Here is a 16,794-nt window from a genome sequence, read left to right as displayed (position 1 = left end):
GATGGGTTTACTTAAGCCCAGATTTTACCTCCTCTTTCCAGGCTATTAATGTGGATGCAGGGCAGCTGGTGTTCCCTCGAGTGGGCTCCTGCTAACATCGAAGGCCAGGAAAGGGTGGGGAGAGGAATCCAGTATCTTTCTAGTATAATTAAGCTAACTGAATTGTACTGCTCAGTTAGATTGCAATGATGTCTATGTTTGAGTTCAACACAATGAATGAATGAGATCATTTGGCATAGATGTATTGATGTTTTTATTCTAATGATAGAATTTGGATATTAGAGACATCACCTTTTGAATCTTGTGTAAACCACTTTAATGAGCTGATTTATGCCTTGGAGCTTTGCCTGTTATTAGCAGCTGTTTATTTAATCCCTCAAGACAGCATCATTAAGAAACGGGACCTGCTGTAGTTTGTTAGTAATAAGAGCTCTCAGTGATTACAGCTACTCACCATCTTATAACTACAACAATATTTATTTGATCCTAACTTTTAAGTTTCAAGTCAAACCTTTCTCAATCATCTCATTGCTGTGGCTAAGTATAAAGTGTCTCATCAAGCAAGACAGAGCTATCTCAGTATTCAGGATCGCCAGATCCTCTTACTTCAGGACAGCACCCAACTCAGGGATCTGTGAGATCATTTGAAGGTGTCACTCTGCAGCTTCTCCAAACATCACCAATCTCACCTCCAGAGTAGCTCAGCTTTTACTGACTGATCAGCAACCATCACCAGCATTCTACCAGCAACGTAGCGAACAATGTTCCCTCACAAGTCAGCAACTCCTTTGCAAAGTTCAATGTTGAAGCTACATTTCCATCAATATTTTAAATATGGGTTTCACCATTTAGATACAAATGATATAATGTTATCTTCTCACTACGTGATATTTGGTTTATTACATCTCCTGCTATATTTCTGTCTTGCTCTACCCACTCACCTCTACTGTCTCCCCCACCCCCACGTCTCCCATGTCCAGGCTGTTCAACAGCATGAAACAATTGATCTGTTTTAATTATGCAAGCTTAGGCGTTTTGTCAGACTGTCTCCAGATACTGTGATGCATAGGAGCTGGTGTTAAACAGGGATGGACAAAGTTAAAAATCACACAACACCAGGTTATGGTGCAACAGGTTTATTTGAAAGCACTAGCTTTTAGAGCGCTGCTCCTTCATCAGCTAGCTGTGGAGCAGGTCCATAAGGAAGCTGTATATTTCACTATAAATTCTGAATCTTATGGTCCTGCTCCACAGATACCTGATGAAGGAGCATCACTACAAAAGTTAGTGCTTCCAAACAAACCTGTTGGACTATATATAACCTGGTGTTGTGTGACTTTTAACTTTCTCCAGATATTGAATAGTGCTTGTAGCTAAATGCAACATTTGGATAGGAAGTAGGTCGCCGTGAAGACAGAAGAGCAGGCCATTGGTCAATCTTCCAGAATTGATCCCTCTTAGAAGAAATACAGTAAAACTGTACCTAAAAACGGTCAGAAAAATAAATGGTGACTGGAAGCTGCAGACAAGAGAGAATGAGCCCTATTAATCTTTTGCACAGAATATGCTTGTGAGTGGAGTTGCTATAAACAGAGAGGTACATTTGAAAAATGTGGTCAAAATAGCATGCAGAATCAGTTTCTGAAGGAAAATGCTGGATCATTTATTGAAACCAAAGCAAAGGAGGAAAATGGTGAGTAGTTATTCGAAATCTGCTATTTTGTTGGAAGGAGGTTAGGAATAATGGTGATGGCTGGAGTTGTGAAGCTATTGTTATTAGGTAAGGGAATCTGCAGCTTGGGATATTCCACTAAACAACAACTCTGCAGACAGTTGTGGACATGTAAACAAATAACAAGAAGAGGAGGTTCCACAAATATCGTCATTCTCAATGATGGGCCATCACAGCATAGCAGTGCAAAAGACAAGGCTGAAGCATTTGCAACCATTTTCAGCCACAGGTGGCCAAATGGATGACCCATCTCAGCCTTCACCTAAATCCCATAGCAATACAGATACTAGTTTTCAGCCAGTTCAATTACTGAGGCTTAGTTTGGATCCACCAGGGCCACCCAGTTCCTGACCTCATCGGAAAAAGGACAAATGAGCTAAATTCCAGAAATGAGGTTAGAATGACCGTCCTTGACACCAAGACAGTATATGACCATGTGTGGCATCGAGGAATCCTAGCAAAGCTAGATTTAATGTGAATCAAGGGGGAAACTCTCCACTGGTTGGTGTCATACTTACCACAAAGATATTTCTAGTTGTCAGAGGGCAATCTTCTCTGGACATCATTGTAGCAGTTCTTCAAACATCTTCAGCTGCTTCATCTGATCTATATGCATAGTATTAGAAGTGGGAATATTCGCTGATGATTTCAGTGTTCAGCACAACTCACAATCCCTCAGATCCTGGAACTGTCTTTGTCCAAATGCACTAAGGCCTGGACAACATGCAGATTTGAAGTCATAATTGGTGAGTAAAGTGTCAGGTAATGGCAACATTCAAGTGAGAATCTAACCATATTCCCTTGGTATTCAATGACACCACCATTACTAAATCCCCTATCAATATAGTGAGCATTACCACTGACCAGAAACTGAACTGAACCAGCCATATAAATACTGTGGCAACAAGAGCAGGTCAGAGACAGAAATTCTCCAACAAGTAACTCGTCTGCTGCCTTCCCAAACTTTACCAACATCTACAAGGCATAAGTCAGGATGTAATGGAATACTCCACACTTGCCTGGGTAAGTGCAGTCCACAACATGCAAGAAGCTCAAACCAGGATTAAGCAACTCACTCAATTGACACGCCATCCATCACTTTAAAACATTCACTACTTCTACTACTGACACAAAGTGATAGCAGCAGGTACTACTGAAAGACACATTGTAGCAACTCATCAAATCTTCTCATTCCAAGAAGAAAAAAGGCAGTGGATGGATGGGAATGTCACTACCTTCAAGTTTCTAACCAAACCATTCACTTTCCTGAATGTGATCAATATCATCATTCGTACAGTCATAGAGATGTACAGCATGGAAACAGATCCTTCGGTCCAACCTGTCCATGCCGACCAGATATCCCAACCCAATCTAGTCCCACCTGCCAGCACACGGCCAAAATCCCTCCAAACCCTTCCTATTCATATGCCTCTTAAATATTGCAGTTGTACCAGCCTCCACCACATCCTCTGGCAGCTCATTCCATACACGTACCACCCTCTGTGTGAAAAGGTTGCCCCGTAGGTCTCTTTTATATCTTTCCCCTCTCATCCAAAACCTATGCCCTCTAGTTCTGGACTCCCCAACCCTAGGGAAAAGAATTTGCCTATTTACCCTATCCATGCCTCTCATAATTTTGTAAACCTCTATAAGGTCACCCCTCAGCCTCTGATGCTCCAGGGAAAACAGCCCCAGCCTGTTCAGCCTCTCCCTATAGCTCAAATCCTCCAACCCTGGCAACATCCTTGTAAATCTTTTCAGAACCCTTTCAAGTTTCACAACATCTTTCCGATAGGAAGGAGACCAGAACTGCACGCAATATTCCAACAGTAGCCTAACCAATGTCCTGTACAGCCGCAACATGACCTCCCAACTCCTGTACTCAGTACTCTGACCAATAAAAGAAAGCATACCAAACATCTTCTTCACTATCCTATATACCTTTCAGGAGCTATGAATCTGCACTCCAAGGTCTCTTTGTTCAGCAACACTCCTAGGACCTTACCATTAAGCGTATAAGTCCTGGTAAGATTTGCTTTCCCAAAATGCAGCACCATGCATTTATCTGAATTAAATTCCATCTGCCACTTCTCAGCCCATTGGCCCATCTGATCAAGATCCTGTTGTAATCTGAGGTAACCCTCTTCGCTCTCCTCTATACCTCCAATTTTGGTGTCATCTGCAAACTTACTAACTATACCTTTTATGTTCACATCCAAATCATTCACGTAAATTACAAAACATAGGGGACCCAGCACCAATCCTTGTGGCACTCCGCTGGTCACAGGCCTCCAGTCTGAAAAACAACCCTCCACCACCACCCTCTGTCTTCTACCTTTGAGCCAGTTATGTATCCATATGGCTAGTTCTGCATGTATTCCATGAAATCTAACCTTGCTAATCAGTCTCCCATGGGGAACCTTGTCGAATGCCTTACTGAAGTCCACATAGATCACATCTACCGCTCTGCCCTCATCAATTCTCTTTGTTGCTTCTTCAAAACACTCAATCAAGTTTGTGAGACATGATTTCCCACGCACAAAGCCATGTTGACTATCCCTAATCAGTCCTTGCCTTTCCAAATACATGTACATCCTGTCCCTCAGGATTCCCTCCAACAACTTGTCCACCACTGAGGTCAGGCTCATTGGTCTATAGTTCCCTGGCTTGTCCTTACCACCCTTCTTAAGCAGTGGCACCATGTTAGCCAACCTCCAGTCTTCTGGCACCTCACCTGTGACTATCGATGATACAAATATCTCAGCAAGAGGCCCAGTTGGGCCAGTTTTGCAGCTGTGAAGACATTTCTTCACTGTCAAACACCTACAAGTTCCTTCTAAACTGTGCTCTGGGTGTCTCTACACCACCTGGTCTGCACAGGTTCAAGAAAGCAGCTCATCACTACCTTCTCCAGGGATGGGCAATAAATTTTGGCTCAGATGGCGATGCCTGCATCTTGTGTACCTTAAAAAAGGTGACAGTTTCAAAATTATGGACAGGGACAAAAAGAACAAATTGAATAGGAGTTTTGAAAAATGAGTTGGTTAACTTGTTGAAAGAGACAAAAGTTTAGAAACATAGTTAAAAAAACTAGGGAATGTGACTAACTCGATTGTTCTTCAAAAGGTGGTAGCATTGTTGCAATGGGCTAAATGGTCTCCTCTGCTGTAGTATTCTATTATTTGTCTCTATTCTCTGAGGCATTATGGGAAAAAGGCAGCAGTGAGAATGAACACAAGTGGAAATCACATTGCGGACTCTGGGAATAAATATTCCAATGAATACAGCACAGCCGCTTGAGAAGCACAGAGTACTGGTGGTATTTAGTTCAAATGAGGTGAAATTGGATTTTCAGCAATGGCACATGTGACTTCTTTGTCAGGATGAGCTTTGGCAATGATATGTAGGTGCATGCCAAAAGTACCTTGACATCTCAACAGAGTAGTTCAATATGAGCAAAAGGTTTCATGTTGAGTAAGTGAAACAAAATGAACAAATACATATGGTTAATAGCTTACTAAAGTAAAGAGTCAATGACATTTTCTGTAACATAAGAGAGCTGTCTGAGAAGCAAAAAGGTTGGGAATCCTTGCATTACAGATCACTACCACTCCAATCCTCCACTACCATAATATGATCCAAAAGGGCTGGATATTAATGCAGACTTTGAGAATCACAAAGGGAAAAGCAAATGTGATTCTGAGCAAGCACTGACTTGCAGCTGCCTGACAGTGTAATATTGTTGGAGGATTCTGTAAATCAGGCTCCTCTGCACTCACCATCCTTACACGGGCTCTCAATGCTGCAGGTGCAAGAGCTTTGGCAGCCTCATGGGAAAGTGAGACCAGGTACCACAAGGGTGTCTCAATATGGAGTCATCCTCAAATGTTCAGATATTTAAAATCTGACAAGGATCGAAAGTAGTAAGGGCCCTCAAAGCGGAGAGGACATCCTTCCAGAGGATTTGTTTGAGACACAGATATAGTCTTTTCGGCCCACATCCCTGTTATTGGGCACATAGCCTCTGACTTTGAAAAGCCTCTCAAACCATTTATTGATGAGGCAGCTTTCAAGGTGCAATTGTGGCAAAAGGTGTGCAATCTACTGGCAGTAAAACGCCTTCACAGCATTCACAATCTTAATTGGCCACCCGCCTCCTTGCAGGAAACATCCTGACAGTGGGAATTCCATGGGGTGCTATCCCAACACAGCCCCCACCAATTTCCTGGCCCACTACTTCTCAAATCTTTTCCAGAAGTCTGCAAAATTGTAGCCTGAAGTATCAATAGTTGATCACAATGTCCTCAATCTTGGATGCCCAACAAAATCAATTGATTATGATGGATATTATCAGTTTGTTCTAAGTAGTGTATTTCCTGTCAAACTCTGCAGACTTGGTTTGGAATTTGAAGTTTTGTCCATCATTATGTATTGCCTGCTACGTCTACTTCAAATCAGAGTGAATGGACTATACATGGGATATTAATTACGTAGAACATAATCTCTTTGTAATACCTTTTGTCTTCGTTTCTCCTTCCTTTTATCCTCTGTAGCCTGCAGCATCTTTTCCTTCCATAAATTGAAGAAATACGAGGAATCGGTGTAGAATTTCAACCCATCTTTTCTGTCATCCCTACAACATAAATGCAAAGAGCAAAGTAAAAATCTGTTATAGAACAGAGCAGGACACCCAGTAACACATTCCCATAATATTATTTTACCCAGTCCTTCAAAGAGCATAACTACGCTCACAATATAAAATGTAAACAGGAATGTCCTGCAGAAATGACACTGCAAATATTTTTAAAATGATCACAACTACCCTTCAAGTCAGAAGTCAGAACAAGTTGCAATACATTTCTTGCTATCTATCTTCGGGTAGAACCGACAACTTCATTGCTCTCTCCAATACTTCTATTAAATTTTCATTCCATTTTATAATGCCTACAGTTTCTCATAAAAGTTGAATTTATGAAATGTCTTCAGCTTTGGAAAATTAAGATCACAGAACCACAGAGCTGTTACAGTACAGGAGGCCATTTGGGCACTGTGTCTAAGCCAGCTCTTCAAATGAACATCATTACTGCCAATCTCCTTCTTGTTCCTCATACTCCTGCACATTAGTGCAGATAATCATCTAATGTCCTCTTGAATGCCTCAATTGAATCTGTCTCTATCACAAATCCAGGCAGTGTATTCCATATCCTAATTAGTCACCGAGTGAAAATGTTTTCTCTCACATCACATCTGCTCCTTGTGCAAGTCACTTTTAATCTAAGCTGTTTTATTCTATTTCCTTTTATGATGAGGAACATTTTCTCCCCATCAGCCTGCTCTTGATTTTACAAACTTCTGTCAGCTTCCCCCTTAGCCTTCTCCCCTTCAAGGAGAACAGTCCTAACTTTTTCAATCTATCCTCATAACTGAAGTTACTCATCCCTGGAACCATTCTTGTAAATTGCTTCTGCACTCTCTCCAATGCGTTCACATCCTCCCTTTAATGTGGTACAAATATAGTCCAGCTGAGATCTAACAAGATTATACAAGTTCAACATTCCCTCCTTGCTCTTGTACTCTATAACCCTATTAATAAAGCCCTGGATACTGTATGCTTTATTAACTAATCTTTCTATCTGTCCTGACATCTTAACCAATCTGTGCACATATACACTCCTGCATCCCTTAAGAATTGTACCCCCTATTTTATACTGTCCTTCAATATTCTTTCTACTAAAATACAGTGCCTCACACTTCTCTGCAATGAATCTCACCTGCCATCCTGTTCACCAACAAGTTTATATTCCTTTGAAGTTATACCGTGTCCTCCTCACAGTTTATAATTCTTCCAAGTTTCATGTCAGCTGCAAGCTCTATAATTGACCCCTGCACACCAAGATCTAGATCATTAACATGTATCAGGAGGGGCAAGGGTCCAATACTGACCCCAGGGAACAAACCTTTCACCAGTCCAAAGAAAATCCATTGACTATCCCATCATTCAGCTAGGTTTAGATCATAAGACAAAATAAAGTAGCAGCATTAGGTCATTCAGCTTGCTCTGCCATTCAATCATGGCTGATAGGTTTCTTAACCCCAATCTCCTGCCTTTCTTCTGTAACCCTTTGTCCCCTTACTAATCAAGAACTTTTATATCTCTGTTTTAAATGTATCCAATAAATTGGCCTCTATAGCCTTCCATGGCAATGAGTTCCACAGATTCACCACCCACTGGCTGAAGAAATTCCTCCTCACCTCAATTCTAAAGAGTTGGCCCTTCACTCTGATGTGGGCCCCTGGGTCTTAGTCTTTCCTACCAACAGAAACAGCTTCTCTACATCTATGCTACCAGGTCTCTGAGTATTCTGTAAGTTTCAATGAGATCACAAAGTCCTCAACTGCTCCTCATATAAGCCTTTCTTTACTGGGTTCATTCTTGTGAACCTCCTCTGGACTCCCGCCAAAATCAGCACATCCTTCGTTAGAAATGGGGCCCAAAACTGCTCACAATATTCTAAGTGCAATTTTGTATCCACATTGCTTCTGTCTTTTGTATTCCATGGCTACAGTTATTTTATTCTATTTTCCGTACAAATCTGTTTTGTGGCACTATATCAAGTTTATTTTGTAAGTCCACATACATCACATTAACAGTGTTAACCTCATCAAGTCTTTCTATTACCTCTTCAAAAGCCCCAGCAGGTTAGTCAAGGACTCTTCCTAATCAACATAGCTTTTTTTCATGTGACTACAAATTTTATCCAAAATAATTCTTTCTAGAAATTTTCCCACCTCTGAAGTTAAACTGACAGATTTGTAATTGTTGGGTTTATCCTTACAACTGTCTTCAACAAGGCCATAATCTTTGCAATTCCCCAAATTTCTAGCACTTCCCCCAAGTATACAGAAGACTGAAAGATTATGGTCAGTGCCTGGCAATTTGTACCACCTGCTTCAATATCTCTGGATGCATCTCATCCATCCCTGGCTCTTGTCAACATACGTACCAACAACCCAAGACTTTGTCCTTATCAATTGTGAAACTCTGCTAGTGGCGGTTTCCCCACTGTCACATGGTATAGATGGCACCTCCTTCTTCAATAAGGATAGGTGAAAAGTATTCATTTAGAACCTCAGCCATTCGCCCTGCCTCCATGTGTAAATCCCCTTTTTGCTCTCATCCGCCTTACTCTTCATTCTATCACTGTTTCATTTTTTATGTGAGTACTGAAGATTTTGGGACAGCCATTTCTGTTCGCTACATCTTTTCTCTTTAATGATTCCTCAACATTTCTCTTATTTGCTTTTCCACTTCTTCTCTGAACCATCTGCATTCCTCTTGGTTCTCATCTATACTTTCTACCTGACACAAGCATATTGTTTCTTTTTTATCTTATTTTCTATTCCCTTTGATCCAGTGATACCTTTCCCATTTGAGAGACTATTCCATGACTGTACCCAAGCCATCCAAGAGAAGGATGGGCACAGTCATTGTTCAGTTACAGTTTCTCCGATCAACCTCTTGTTCCAGTTTATCCTGCCCAACTCCACCCTTATCCAATTTAAGTCAGTCCTTGACGATTGATTTTCTTCCTCTAGATTGACCAAAGTCATTCTCCATCATCTTGAACCTTATGATATAATGATCATGGCCTCCTACCTGGACCCCACTTTTTTTTTTACATAATACTTCATCTGCTCCAAGTGCCTATTATTAATTTTCCAATTTCTATCACAATATACTAACTTGTGAGATTCATTCTATTTGGTTGCACAAAGTAGAGTTGAACTCCATTCAATATTTGATTAAATACAAATCATATCACCAAATCTAACAAAATTGACTTATTCCATTCTATTGTTTACTGTTCTCCTGCAGTTTGTTTAGCAATATATGAGGTTAATTTAACACCCCATTTTGTTCCTTTGCCTTAAACAGAGGACTTTTTCAATTTAGTCAATGAATAAATTATTCCTTACTTAGTACTTCATTCTTCCACTAGTACAAGTTTACTAGTACAAGTAATATAGCACTTTCATACAAAAACGTCTAAATGTAGAAAAGTACAGCACAGAAAATTAAACTATAGATCCACAACAAATAAGAACAGAAACTATTCGAAATATTGAGTTCAGTAGTCTACAGAATAATTTGCTGCTTTACAGATTCAGAAACAGTGAACAAAATAGATGAGAACGAGTGAACTGTCCCATCGGCAACAGAACATTTGATCAAAACACCTTACTCTGAGGAGTATCTAACATCTCCTTCATGGAGCAGGGCTGCAGAGCTATGCATCTACACCATACGGACTGCAGTGGTGTAAAAGAGTAGTTCACCATCACCTTCTCAAGAATGAGCTATGCTCACATTCCAGATTGAGCACATAATACATGAGGATCAAGAGGTATAATAGGGACAATTCACCTTTAGAGTATATTCAGTGTATTTTGCTGAGATAAAACTGGCCTCTCTAATTATGCAGATACTGCAGGAGGTAAGACTAGAGTTCTGTTTCAAGTTTGGACCTCTATCATAGAAGGGACCTTAAAACCATGAGAATTAGAAATGTAAATTCATCTAGATGATGTCAAGGTGGCAACTTTTAAATATGACAAATTGGCAATAGGACAGCCTTTTCCATTAGCACAAAGAGATTTCAAAGAGGATTTTAAAACTGAAAGGGATGGTGGGGTATCAGTGATAAAGTCATCAATTTAAAACTATTAAAAACTTGAGGAGAGAAATTAGAAAACATTTCTTCAGAGTTCTTATTGTGTGGAATATATTATCAGGAAGTGTTATATTCTTTTAAAAAAAACTGATTATTGTTTGAAGCGCTGAAAAATACAGTGTTGTAGAAACAAGGCATGGCAATGGAAGCAGTTTAGGATTCTAGGAGCTAACTGGAGTTAAATGATCTCATTCAGTGCAGTAACCCTATTGTGAGAACAGTCAGCAGTACAGTTGGTTTAGGCACAGGCCATAAATTTGCTTGATTTCACACTGAGTTTAATGTCAGTCAGGCTAAATAATGATAAATATAGGAAAGAGAAGTATCATACTGTTTTAATTCAGCTACTTTTACCCCAGGTCATAAACAGACTGGGTGAAACTTTAAGGCCACCATCACAGTCAATTTCAATCCTGTTCCGACTGTGCCTATTTCCAGTTTCCTAGGTTGGAACAGTGAGTAACCTACTCATTTGTCAATAATTCAACTACAGTAAGAAGAAAGACCTCCATTTATATAGCGCTTTAAGGGCAGCAGAAATCACAACGCACTTTACTGCAAACAAGGTATTTTTAAAATGTACTCATTGTTGTCATATACGAAAATGGCAACTAATTTAAGCAGAGCAATTCACAGCAATAAACAGCAATGTGAGGATGATCAGATAATCTGTTTTTATGGCGCTGATCGAGGGATAAATACTGTTGGAAGGCACTGGAGATAACTATCTTTTTCTTCACAATAACCCTATTTAGTCTTTTACTTCCATCTGCAAAGACAGGTGGGCCTCAGTTTAATGTCTCGTCTAAATGATCACGCCATGCCATCAACCTCATCTTGAAGTGAGACTCGAACTCAACCTTCTGACTCAGCAGAAAGCTTGCTACCATACTGACATGCATTATCTTAACAAGGCTCCGTATTTTAGATTTTAATGAACATTTGTATGAAATCGCTACTTGCTGCATTTCCCAAGACCCAGGATGTCAAGCTGTTCAAGGAGGGTCAGAACCAGCAGATCCGGCAGATTATAAAAACAGGGATTGCCAGAGTAACTCAGCAAGTTGGACAACATCTGTGTAGAGGTAGAGTTAACTTTGTGCCAAGTATAATTATTCTTCAGAATTTAATTCAGACTGGACTCGAAAAGTTAACGCTGTTTCTCTCTCCACAGATCCTGCCAGATCTGCTAAATTGCTCCATTATTTTGTGTTTTTATTTCAGATTTCCAGCATCTGCAGTATTTTGTTGTTAGTTCAAACAGGTAAACACTTTTGCAGCACTGCTTGTGGGTCAAGAGAAATACCAGTACCTCCCTATGGCCCTCCAACACCAACCTGTTTCGATCTGCTACCGTCCACGCAATTGTATCTGCTGGAGCCCTGTACAAAGCAACATTATCCAATCCCACAATCAGATACCCCCACCTCTGACATTTGCTCCCCCACCCCTAGCGGTGATCCAAAAATCCTCCTCAATATGTCCCAGCGCTCCCTTTCCTGGACCCCATCACAGCCCCATGATGCAACACACCACAATCTAACACCAATGATCCGCTGCATTCCCAACCCATCTGTAATATTTTTCCCGGAGATCCCTCTCCTCCCAATCTCACATAATCTTTTCACATTTCCACCCTTCCATTCTGAATCTGCGCTGCCATCTACTACCAATGGTTTGCTTGTGGGACAGCTAGCGAAATGCTCAACCAGGCCAGCTGGGAAACAGAGTCAAAAAGTGTGGTGCTGGAAAAGCACATTCCTGATTAAGAACTTGTATACGAAACGTTGATTCTCCTGCTCCTCGGATGCTGCCTGACCTGCTGGGCTTTTCCAGCACCACTTTTTTTAACTCTGATCTCCAGTATCAGCAGTCCTCACTTTCTCCCAGCTAGGAAACAGAAAACTTCACCTGAACTCCATGATCACCATATGGCTGCTATAGGTCATCATTCTTTCTATAAATAACGGGGCCACTGTTCAGTACAGAGAGTTTTACTTTTAATCATGTCCGAGATATATCTGACTCGGCCACACTACATACTAATAATGTCACCTTGTTGCATGCACAAAAATTCACAAAACCTTCTGAAAAAGAATTTAATTTGCTTATAAAAAGTGATTGTTAAGGAAACCAATTTTCCCCTCTAACATATTACAGAGATTTGAGTGTATTTTCAAGCATCAAATAATATCTTACCTGTATGGTGTCAGGATGTTGAGAGGTGGCGGTTTGTCACATTGTTGGAACATTTCCAATACTGGATTTGGAATAGTATTCCGTGAAACCACCTGCTGATCTTGTGTTGTTGAACTCTTAAATGCTTTCCTCATGTTGATGTCCTGAAGTGACACTTCAAACAAAAACAAATATATGGTTATTGAAACAATAAATCCACCTTTATTCAACTGACAATTTACAAGGAAAGAGAACATACTTTTCAGCCTCAATTTATCCCTATTCAAATGTCCTTCTGAAACATTTCACAATTTTTTGCACTAATTTTAACTCCACACATTGAGCTTCTCATTACCACTGAATGTTAAATACAATTAGATTTTATGATGATTCAGTAGCAGCATTAGTCACTGTTCTCTTTATGAGAATTCCAAAGATTCTATTCAATAGTTTCTCCCACTCCATTCACTTTCCATCAATTTCTCTCCTCCCTCATTTCTTGTTTGCGTAGAGTCATAGAGTCTTACAGCATGGAAACAGACCCTTTGGTCCAACCAGTCTATGCCAACCATGTCCCCAAACTAAACTAGTCCCACCTGCCTGCGCTTGGCCCATATCCTGCCAAATCTTTTTCATTTATGAACTTATCCAAATGTCTCTTAAACGTTGTAACTGTACTTGCATCTACCACTTTCTCTGGCAGTTCATTTCACACATGAGCCATTGCATGGATGCCCCTCATGTCCTTTTCAAATCTTTCTCCTCTTGCTGTAAGGATATGCCCCCTCAGTTTGAACTCACCCCATCCTAGGGAAAAGACCCTTGTCATTCACCTTATCAATGGCCCTCATGATTTTACTAACCTCTCATAAGGTCACCCCTCGACCTCCTACACTCCAGTGAAAGAAGTCCAGCCTATCCAGCCTCTCCTTGTAACTCAAACCCTCCATTTCAGGCAACATCCTGGTAATTCTTTTCAGAACCCTCCCCAGCTTAATACCAGAACTGCACAGAGTTGTACAGAAGAGGACTCACCAACATTCTGTACAACCTCAATGTGACGTCCCAATGCCTACACTCAAATGTCTGAGCAACGAAGGCAAGTGTGCTAAATACCATCTTAACTATGCTGTCTACCTGTGATGCAAATTTCAAAGAATTATTTACCTGAACCCCTAGGTTTCTCTGTTCTACCACACTATCCAGGGCCCTCCCATTAATTGTAGAAGTCCTGTCCTTGTTTGTATTACCAAAATGCAATACCTCACATTTATCCAAATTAAACTGCATCTGCCACTCCTCAGCCCATTGAGCCAATTGATCAAGATTTATTTGTATTGTTAGATAATCTTATTTATCACCAATTTTAGTGTCATCTGTGAACTTACTCACTGTGCCTCCTATATTCTCATCCAAAATATTTACATAAATGACAAACAAAAGTGGATCCAGTGCTGATCCCTGTGGAACACAGTTGGTCACAGGTGTCCAGTCTGAAAAACAACCCACCACCACCATCTTCTGTCTCCTATCGTAAAGCAAATTTTTGATCCAATTGACAAGCTCACCCTGAATCCCATCTGATCTAACTTTACTAATTAGTCTACCATGTGAAACCTTGTCAACGGCTTTACTAAAGTCCAAGTAAACAACATCTACTGCTCTGCCATCAATCATTTTGGTTACTTCCATTAAAAAACTCAATCAAGTTTGTGAGACACAATTTTCCTCACACAAAACTATGCTGACTACCCCAATCAATCTCCGCCTCTCCAAATGCAAGTAAATGCTATCTTTCAGAATCACCTCCAACTTGCCCATCATGATGTCAGACTCTCAGTCTACAGTTTCCAGGCTTCTCCTTACAGCCTCTCTTAAACAATGGCACAACGTAAGCCACCCTTCGGTCCTCTGGTACTTCACTCGTGTTTATAGATGACACAAATATTCCTGCCAGGGGCCCTGCAATTTCCTCCCTATCTTTCCACCACATCCTGGGATACACTCGATCAGTTCTTCGAGATTTATCTGCCTTTGTGTTTTTTAAGACCTTTAACACTTCCTCTTTTGTAATGTGAACTGTTTTCAAAACATCAATATTTATTCCCCTGAGCTCTTTCGTCTCCATTTAAAACTGGTGCGAAATAATCATTTAATATCTCTCTACAAGATGATTAGGGGTTTAGATAGGGTCGACAGTGAGAATCTTTTTCCACGTATGGAGTCAGCTATTACAAGGGGGCATAGCTTTAAATTAAGGGGGGGGTAGGTATAGGACAGATGTTAGGGGTAGGTTCTTTACTCAGCGAGTCGTGAGTTCATGGAATGCCCTGCCAGTAGCAGTGGTGGACTCTCCCTCATTATGGGCATTTAAGCGGGCATTGGATAGGCATATGGAGGATAGTGGGCTAGTGTAGGCTAGGTGGGCTTGGATCGGCGCAACATCGAGGGCCGAAGGGCCTGTACTGCGCTGTATTCTTCTATGTTCTATGTTCTATGTTCTATGCAACTCAGATCTTTGACTTTGTGGGTAACAAGGCCCTGGATTTGGAAAGCTGCAGTGGAGGTTCACTAGGCTGATCCCAGACATGGAGGGATTCTCTTAAAAGAAGAGGCTGAATTGGTTGGGCCAGAACTCATTGGAGTTTGGAAGAATGAGAGGTGACCATATTTGCACACACAAAGATTCTTAGCAGATGTCAGGTGAAATGTGAAAAGGTTGGTTCCCCTTGTGGAAGAGTCTAGGATCAGACAGCATACTCTCAGAGTAAGGGGTCACCATAAAAGACAGAGATGAGGAAGAGTTTCTTCTCTCAGAGAATAGTTCATCTGAAATTCTTAACCAGAGAAGACTATGAAGGCTGTGTCATTAAATATACAAATTTTTAATCAGTAAGGGAATCAAGGGTTATTGGGAAAAGGCAGAAGATTGGAGTTGAGGATTATCAGATCTCATTGAATGACAGAACAGTCTTGATGAACTAAATGGGCTACTTCTGCTCTAATGTTTTATGGACACCCTATCAAGGATTTTCTTTTTGCCCTTGTCCCAATTACACTTTGCTCAAATCTAACATATTTTCAACTCTTCCCAGTTCGGATTAAAAGTCATTGAACTGAAACATTAATACATTTCTCCCTCTTGCTTAGTATTTCCAGCATTTTCTGTTTTTTATTTCAGATTTCCAATATCTGCAATATTCTGTTATTTGATTGGTGTTGGAGCTGCTGGGTTATGCCATTTGAAGACATACCAAATGGTTTCAGAACAGCAGAAAGCTGCTCAGTTCAGCAAGCCAAGCTAGCTCAGATGCAGTCACAGAAATTGTTGTGGTATTCCATCTCAGTTCTCAGGATTAGATTCCTGGCATTGATAGAAAAACCCTGTGTAGGGTAGAAGAAAGTGTCAAGGAAGGGGATGTAGAGAGACAGAAAACAGATAATCTACTCAACAAGTAGAGGACAATGGAATGAATAACTTGCAAGGAATTATTAAATGGTTTAAATCTCATTCTGATGAGATAATGAAAGGGTTCTTAGAGCCCTCTGTAACCCTTTGCTATTCGTCAAAAGGGCCTCCTGAAGATACAGGGTATCTATTCTCATTTTCATATCCTCCAGCAAGACCTACAGCATAATGTTGGAAACACTCAGAACTTACTTTCTCCATGCCCTTCTTCTGACTTTCCCAAGAAATATTCAGCTCCCACATGATTGTCAGCAACTGCTCCAGCCACACTGAACCTTCCCTAACTTTAAATCGTGCTGGGAAGTTATGGTTTCAAACCCCTTGCTGATGCATGCAGCTAACAAACAGCATGTTAAACATGGGCAGCTAATCTGATCAGCAGACAACACAAAGTGAGCTTGCTCCCTGCATTTCAGTCTGTAAGAGTTTGAGGGGTTGTCCAATTTAACCCTCCTAGAACAAAAACACTGGAAAGGCCCATACAAGGAAAATGAAGAAAAGTGGGGGACAAATTAAACAGAAAATAGGAGTTAATAAACAGGAAATGGTAGAAGCATTCCATCATCTGAAATTCTCAAGAAGAGATAAGACTGAATGAAGGAGACAAATGAAAATCGTAGGCAAGAGCTGAACAAAATCTATTCCACGTTGCCAGTGGAGGGAGATGGAAATGGCAATAAATC

At 40.6% G+C, this 16,794-nt stretch overlaps 1 protein-coding gene across 7 annotated transcripts in view; it reads right to left on the bottom strand.

Moving 5' to 3' along the window:
• Positions 1-16,794, bottom strand: part of LOC122557329 (actin-binding protein WASF3-like) — a 120,369-nt gene that overhangs the window by 34,603 nt on the left and 68,972 nt on the right. For all 7 annotated transcript variants that reach the window (XM_043704920.2, XM_043704916.2, XM_043704917.2 and 4 more), the window contains 2 exons: positions 12,664-12,817; positions 6,248-6,365 (listed from right to left, as the gene is read on the bottom strand). In XM_043704920.2, the coding sequence (XP_043560855.1) occupies positions 6,248-6,365; positions 12,664-12,817 (272 nt within the window). The remainder of the gene's footprint in view (positions 1-6,247; positions 6,366-12,663; positions 12,818-16,794) is intronic.

Source organism: Chiloscyllium plagiosum, unplaced genomic scaffold, assembly GCF_037043375.1.
Source record: "Chiloscyllium plagiosum isolate Xiang-an unplaced genomic scaffold, Cpla_swu_hap1 HiC_scaffold_11, whole genome shotgun sequence".
Lineage (NCBI taxonomy): Eukaryota > Metazoa > Chordata > Chondrichthyes > Orectolobiformes > Hemiscylliidae > Chiloscyllium > Chiloscyllium plagiosum.
The sequence above is the reverse complement of the archived record's forward strand: the minus strand, read 5'-3'. Positions and strand labels throughout refer to the sequence as shown.